The sequence below is a fragment of the Sinocyclocheilus grahami genome, unplaced genomic scaffold (assembly GCF_001515645.1).
Source record: "Sinocyclocheilus grahami isolate Dianchi unplaced genomic scaffold, SAMN03320097.WGS_v1.1 scaffold108.1, whole genome shotgun sequence".
Classification (NCBI taxonomy): domain Eukaryota; kingdom Metazoa; phylum Chordata; class Actinopteri; order Cypriniformes; family Cyprinidae; genus Sinocyclocheilus; species Sinocyclocheilus grahami.
The window spans coordinates 902,963-911,144 of NW_015505287.1; the positions used below are offsets into that span (position 1 = coordinate 902,963).

General features: G+C 38.5%; 1 protein-coding gene and 1 pseudogene across 1 annotated transcript; one reads left to right on the plus strand and one right to left on the minus strand.

Moving 5' to 3' along the window:
* Positions 1 to 1,845: 1,845 nt before the first annotated feature.
* LOC107588855 (inhibitor of growth protein 1-like) lies at positions 1,846 to 4,447 on the plus strand (annotated as a pseudogene).
* Positions 4,448 to 4,718: 271 nt separating this feature from the next.
* LOC107588833 (ubiquitin-conjugating enzyme E2 A-like) lies at positions 4,719 to 7,348 on the minus strand. Its single transcript, XM_016277061.1, has 6 exons — positions 7,194 to 7,348; positions 6,836 to 6,916; positions 6,559 to 6,584; positions 6,377 to 6,466; positions 5,405 to 5,493; positions 4,719 to 5,329 (listed from the first exon to the last, which is right to left on the minus strand). The coding sequence occupies exons 1-6, from the start codon at positions 7,235 to 7,237 to the stop codon at positions 5,201 to 5,203; spliced, it is 459 nt and encodes a 152-aa protein (XP_016132547.1). The 5' UTR covers positions 7,238 to 7,348; the 3' UTR covers positions 4,719 to 5,200.
* Between the last annotated feature and the right edge of the window lie 834 nt (positions 7,349 to 8,182).

Genomic DNA, 8,182 nt, shown 5'->3' on the forward strand with positions numbered 1-8,182 from the left:
ATCTACACCGAAAAATTATGACATTTTGATTATTCTGTCATCAGTTTTAAGCTGGAGCAACTTCTGACCTCCAAACAAGTTTCCTTTTATTTCCTCCATAGACACATTAAGACTATTACCCCACACTTTTTCAGACTTAACAAATGGCTTTTAGAACCTTTGCTTTTTTTTCTCAACATAACACTTAATCAAGAGTCTTCCATTACCTAGATAGGCTGCCCCTTTCACTGTCCCTATTTCTTTTTAACACTTCTGATAATTTGACAGGATGTATGCTTGTTTTATAAACTTGATCATAACTTTGATTTCTCCTTCTCCACCATTGCTCACCATACACTCTAAAAAATGCTGGGTTAAATATAACCCAGCACTGGGTTAAAAAAGGGACAAACCCAGCTATTGGGTTGTTTTGACCCAGCAGTTGACCAATGCTGGGTCAAAACAACCCAATAGCTTGGTTTGTCCCTTTTTACCCAGCATCCAGAGTGTACCTTGCCTTATATTCTATTTCTATTGAATGTTTGTTCATAATCAAACTCATCACATGTTTTTCTTTTATTATATCGTACTTCTTGGAATTTCATAGTATGATTTGCTCACTTCGTCAAATCATCCATTATTTCTGCCTACGTCAAAGTGAAACAGCACTTCTGATTTTGGTCCTTTTTCAAAATTCATATACTGATACGTAAACTTTTCGTCAAAAAATGGTCGCCTGTCCAACTTCCCGCTCATGGCCACGCACTCAAAAGCAAGGCAAATATTTTTTGTGCCATTGAAAAGCACTTTGGGAAGGGGATGCCATTTGTAGGGACTTTTCAAATGAAAGTGAACAACCGAATCCCTTCACGAGCTAAGGGCCCAAAAGTCAATCAGTGAAGGGAAGCAATGGTCTCTTCAAGGAAGTGATTTCCGTTTGTGATCATGTGATCTTGGGTTACAAGTTTTCGCAATGCATTTTGAAGCAAAATGTAAGTAGAATAATTCAATTTGTCTTTATTTTGTAATACAAAATATTTTTGTCAGTGATAGAAATATGAACGAAGAAGCTTAAGTGTAAGCAAGTTTAGTTTGTAGGAACATTTTTAAATCTAAATGGGACTACCTGCAGTAATTTGAAATAAGACACAATTAGACACACTTTAATGAATAAATATTTATTTGCAACAACTGATGTAGAGCTGGAGGCTGCACACTCGCACGGTGTTGGTCAGTCAGTCCCTTCACTAAGGGAGGTCCAAACATTTACACAAGACAACAATGTCCTACACCCTTCAAAGCTCTGCCCTTGAAGACCACTGTAGCGAATCAGCTCATGGGGAAATATGAATAATTAACCATAACTAGTTATAATTAACTATTCATATTTTAGATCCACTGTAGATATTTAGCTGACCACTCAGGGTCAACTGTCTTGTCAATTCTAAGAACGTTAATTTCCTGGTTAAGGGAAATAACTTTCTTACTGTACAATTCTATAAGATCCTGCAGAGTTTAGCCCCAAGCCTAATTAAAAACACAACCAGCTAATCAAGGTCTTCAGGATTACTAAAAACTTCCAGACAGGTGTTTTGGAGCTGGTTGGAGCTCTCCAGGACAGTGGCTGTCCAGGACCGGAGTTTGATAGGGATGCTCACTTCTGTTTGGAATTCACCCCTTAACATGACACTAACCTGAAAAACTAAAACAGTTACTGCAGTACTCCAAATAACGAATTCGGTAATACAATTTAGTAACTTTATTCTTGTAGCCAAATGCTTTTTAGTGATGAGACTAAGTGGAAGGAGTTCGCATGTGACACAAGAAATACGCTCCACCATCGGCGAGAGCTACACATGAACGAAAATGTTTACAAGTGCCACTTGCTGTGAACAATTTACCGCATAATGTAACAAAATCAACGGCACAGATAATATCTTCGATACATTCTCTCATGTGCGTTTCTCTCTTCCTTAGGAGCTGCTTACAACCAGAATGTTTTTGTCCTTTCAGCCGTTTCCAGTAGATCCAGAAATCCAGGTGACACTATAATCCGGAGTGGAACAATTGTGAAAAGCACAGAATAGAAAAAGAAACAAGTCACGGCAGCACAGTATGTGTACATGGGGAGTCCTTTTGCTATATTGATAGCCTATGTATTATTTATTTTGTTGTTGTTGTCAGATGAAGTAGGCTATGCAAGCTCATTGGATTTAGTAGGATAGAAATGAGCGTGCAATGTACACAACTGCTTTTTTATAACGGTAGCACCATATAGCCCAGGGGTGCCCAAACTCGGTCCAGGAGGGCCGGTGTCCTGCAGAGTTTAGCTCCAACTTGCCTCAACACACCTGCCTTTAAGTTTCTAGTATGCCTAGTGAGAGCTTGATTATCTGGTTCAGGTGTGTTTAATTGGGGTTGGAGCTAAACTCTTATATAGACTGTATAAAAACATTGACGTAGTGTCCGTGACGTCACGCGTAGATTTCCGAAGAGCATTTTTGAAGCCTAAAGTGGGCGGAGGCGGCCGTCGCCATCTTGGCAGCGCGTCACTCCCGGATAATCGAAAATGGGCAAAGAGGCGGGAGCAGGTTGGTGAAGCCACGCCCACCTAGTGCGACGGTGGTGACAGCAGCGGCAATCCACCTGTCACTCAAGTGGCCACGCCCTTAATTATGCAGAACTTTAAGGCTTAATATCATTTAAACGGATGAGTTATAAAAAAAAATTCCCCCCCTCACAGTTGTCATGAAGGGCAAAATTAGCTATATAGACCAAAATAATTTTTTGAACCAGGCTGTAAACGTTTTTTGTGCTGTAAAGTTGGGCATTTTAACATGGGGAGTCTATGGGACTGATTCCCTTTTGCAGCCAGCCTCTAGCGGCCAGTTGACGAATTACAGTTTAAGTCACTTCCTTATTTGGTTTTGGATTGGTTTTGTGTGGGAAACATTACAGGCTTGAAAGCGCTGCAGTTGGTGGACGAAACTGTCAAATCATATTAAGTCCGCCCATTTAGGTCGCATTCGGGCGAGTTTTTAGAGTGTGATTGGTTTTTGAAAATTACGTGGGCGGATCTTGATTTGCTATTTTTAAAAAGGGATTGGTGTTTACCAGCCCTTGGAGCCAAATTTCATACTGAAAGATAAACTTCAAGGTTAAGTACATTTGAAGCTGTGCAGTATTGCAATAATAATTTACCCAAAAATGGAAATTCTGTCATAAATTACTTACCCATGTTGTTTCAAACCCATAATACTTTGGTTAATTTTCAAAACACATAAGATATTTGAATGAAACCTGAGAGATTTCTGTCCATCCATTAAAGTAGGTAACCACAACCTACAAGATCCAAAAAGGTCATTAAGGCACTGTAAAATAAATCCTTATGAATCAGGCAGTTTAACACAAATCTTTTGAAGAGATGTCATTGCTTTTTATGATGAACAGATTTAAATTAGGCTTTTATTCACATGGATTAATTTTGTGGTACCTTTTATGGCGGTTTTGGATCTTAGTTTTGGAGGGACGGAACCCTCTCAAGATTCATTAAATGTATCTTAATTTGTGTTCGACAAATTTTTGTCATTTCAGTTGGAATCCAATCTAATTCACTGCTTTGAACAACAGAAAGTTTGCTTGAATATAAAGTAGCTTTACTTTATATATGAGCTGTGCTTCATACATATCTACTCTATTGACAATAGGCAATGGAGCTTTTTTTCTTTGCCTGTGCAGTTTTGCTAATGTGACCACACATATCAGAAGTCAGAATATAAAATTATATTCACAATAAATATTTTTGTGTAATTTCAGAACTCATCAAAGAGTTAGACGAGGCATATGAGAAACACTGCCATGAAGAGGACCCCATCCAGCGAAGGTGCTTGCTACACTGTATCCAAAGAGCCCTTATCCGAAGTCAGGAACTGGATGATGAGAAGATCCAACTTGCTAGTCAGATGGTGGAGAATCGTAGGCGGCAAGTGGACAGTCTTGCTGAGCTTCTAGAAACCCGACATGAACCCCAAGAAAGCATAACAGCTACTACCATATCTTCCATTATTCCCAGCAAGAGAAGAGAGGAGAAACGAAAAGAGGTTCAATAGAAAGACATTCTGGAGCAAACAAGCGCTCCAGATGTCAGAAAAACAGTAATATTGACACTCAGGAGAACATCTCTACAGTTCACCATGATGAAGAGACCGGCAGCATTGTAATGGAGAAGCGGAATAAAACCTCAAAGAAAAAGAAGAGGTCTAAAGCCAAAGCTGACAGAGAGCCTTCACATGCAGATACACCGATTGATCCGAATGAGCCTACTTACTGCCTGTGTGAGCAGGTGTCATTTGGGGAGATGATTGGGTGTGATAATGATGAATGTCCAATTTAATGGTTCCATTTCTCATGTGTTGGGGGGCTTAATCACAAACCCAAAGGGAAGTGGTATTGTCCAAAATGCATGTAGCTAAATAATGATGAATGTCCAATTTAATGGTTCCATTTCTCATGTGTTGGGCTTAATCACAAACCCAAAGGGAAGTGGTATTGTCCAAAATGCATGTAGCTAGTGTATGAGTGTATCTTATTATAAAAACCTTAAAATAAATGTGTTTGAAAACTGTATTGCTCTTTAGACATTTAACCATGTTTTTTCTTCTGTGGTTAAAATTACCATTCTTGTTTTGATAATGTTTTTTTTTCCTGACCATATTAAAACAAATAAACAAAAAGACAACAGACTAATTACACTCAGATCCTGTACACGAAATTCAAAGTGTATTATTATAATATAGTACACGAGGCAATCAATAACACATGGAATGAAAAAACCCCCCCACACACTTTCAGGCATGTAACACACACAAAAACAGCATAACAGGGTCATCAGTCCCAATTGGGACATGGATAGTCCAAGGATGGCAGGCTGGCACCTTGTCCATTCAGTTCTGCTTGGAAGAAAAAATGGCCCTTGGATATATCATCATTTAGTCCAGGTTTCTGGGCTGACACCATGTCTGTCACTTTTTGAACAGAAAATGACCAGGTGATATTGGCTGAGCACAAGTTCTCCAAGGGAAAAAGGACGGATTTTCATTAAAGTGCATTAGAAGGTATGAGAGTGGTGTGTGAGGGGGGGGGAGGGGAGAAAAAAAAACTTCCTCACAATTCACTCAACTAAACTACAATCACACAAAGTTCTATGCTCTGCCGTGTATGGTCAGCTGTCCCTCCAGCTCTGCTCAACAATAGCGGACACATGCTTCTCATACTCCCGTTTGTTCTCCTGGTAAAGTTGAGCTGCTTGGCTGTTAGCTGGACTGTTAGGGTTTGGTTCATCAAGCAAAGACTGGGGGAAAACAAGCTAGTCAAGCTGTGTTCTGATTTACTTTTATACTTATAATGGTAAAAAGCAATATTTTACCTGGATTGAGGTAAGAATTGATGACACATCATAAGTTGGACTCCAACGATTTTGTAGGATGTCAAGACATATGCTTCCATCTGCATATACTATAATATCATTGAAAGAGAAAGGTGTTGTTAATGGAATAGTTCACCCAAAAATGAAAATTTGCTTAATATACTTTATTTTGTTTCTTATTAGGAACACATTTGGAGAAATTTAGTTTGACATCACTTGCTCTCCCATGGATCCTCTGCAGTGAATGGGTGCCATCAGAATGAGAGTCAAAACGGCTCATAAAATTATAATCCACATGACTCCAGACTATCAGTTAATGGCTTATGAAGCGAACAGCTGCATGCTTCTAACAAATCTGTCAAGGTTCAATTTCAAACTAATGTTTCCTCTAGTGAAAAAGTCCATCCCCTGTTGTCCTTCCATGTCAAAATCCACCAACATGTTTATATAGAACTGTTTTGTCTTGTAAACTGCACTTGATCTGTTCATATTTCTCTCCTGATTCTGATGAGACAACTTTTTCACTGGAGGAAGCCATATTATCAATAAAGGACTTATATTTTGGCCAGAAGCAAAGGTTTGAAGGTAAAACAACTTTAAGATGGATTTGTTTTTACAAACACACAACTATTCACTTCAAAAGAAAAGACATTAATTTATGGACTGGACTCGTGTTGGATTCCTTGTGGATTATTGTGGGTTTTTATCAGCTTGTCTGAACTTTCATTCTGACGGCATCCATTCACTGCAGAGGATCCACTTGGTTAGCAAGTGATGTAATGCTAAATTTCTCCAAATCTGTTCCTAGAAGAAACAAATTAATCTAGCTACATCTTGGATGGCTTGAGGGCGAGTACATTTTCAGCAAATATTCAGTTTGGGGTGAACTATTCGCTTAAGTCATGTCAAGAATGCCATAAAAATGCCATATTAATGATTGTGAATGACAACATACAAAAAACTAAATCTTACCATTAGGATGAAACATTTTTGAGATGAATCTGACTGTGGGTGGTTTGTTTGGGTATTCTTCTGTGAATTCTACAGTCAATTTGAATGTACCTATAACAAAAACAGGCTTAGAGGATGAATACAAAATACATGTCTTAAATTACTAGAACTTATGGACCTCAAGAAGTAATGTTTATATTTACCATCTTCGAAGGGAGTTCCTTCTGGCCTGTGAAAACAAGAACGAAAAGTGGTCACATTTTGGATAACCACAATAATGCCACCACGTCACCTTTTGCTTTTAGTTTCAGTGCTTGAAAACACACAGGTAGACTAGTCGAGACGAGCACCAAAGGACGGTTTTATGCCATATGAAGTGTTGACAAAACGCTCGGGTTTCAGAATAAAGAAACGTGAACCTGGAAAGACGTTCAACATGGTTTAGTTCACAGCACAAACATGCTCACAAGAAGTACTTACCCAAATATCACTGCATTCCATACCATGATATTGTTTTCTGACGGAGCACCGCTAACACCAGCTGGAGGATCCTCTTGAAGTCTGGTGTGTTTGTTTCAAAACAAATATGGGAGCCAGATTAGATTTAGAAAGGTCCAAATAAACAAAACAAATAACTTTCCTTTTAAAATACATTTAACAGATCTGCAGTTTTACTAAAATGAAAACTGGCCGATACGACATGAGCTCTTTTACGTTTCCTGCAATCAAAATAGTTCCCTTCTAATGTTTCTTCACATTCAGGTCTTTTTAAGGTACATCCGGGCTCAGTAAACAACAGCTCCTCATTTTTTTTTCTTTTTTCTTTTTCACGAATTACCTTTTAAAATCCCTCATCAGTCGCCTTCGTGCTGGAGTAGACATTGCTAAAAATGTACAAGTGTCAGATATAAATTTCTATTGTAAAATTTACAATATGCGCCTTTTCCCTTCTCTCGAAAGGTCCTCGACTCGAAATTTGCTTTTCGGCTCTGCTTGGAGGATTTCAACACTGAATACAGACGATACCACTGTCATACTTGTGGGGGTGGAAAATTATTAGCCATATTTGGAACTAAGTTAATAATGTACATTGCCATTAAAAATAACTCGTACCATTTAAATCATTTACAGATGTAATATTTGTGACTTAATTCAATATATGTATGCTGTTGTGTTTAGTAGCAGTTACATGGGTTAAAAATGCTGCCCCACCCCCTTTTCGAGGCATTAAATCGAAGTTCCATGAGTTACAGGCGGAGCGCTAATAACGTTTCAGGCCTTCAGTAAAGGTCGACGCAGAAGACAAGCGACCCCCGTGTTTCCAAACACGTGAGACAGGAAGATCATGGGGCCTGCTCTACAGACAGACTGAGGAAGTCGTTTGTCCCTCAGGCTATACGGCTCTTCAGCTCTTCCCTGTTAGCAGGACTTTTGTTAATGGACTTTCTAGATTGATGGGCACAGAATTGGAGAGCAGTGCTGTCTTTTATGTCCCATGTCATCTATATATTTTTATCTTTGTACTGGACTCATATCATCTTAATAGTATTTTTATTACATTTTTACACATTTTAAATACCTGGATTTTGACTCCTACTATCTTTATAGTGTATTGTATTACATATTTGCACATCGTAAACATCTCTGTATATTTGATGCTGGTACCCAGCATCTAACGCTAGTATTTCCATTCATGCACTTATGTTTATTCTGTACATGTACTCTTTTGATTTTTAATTTGTACTCTAGGTTTACTTTTGTATGCATGCTCTGTTGTCTGTTTTAATGTGGCTACTGGATATCTGAATTTCATCATCAGCTAAAGTG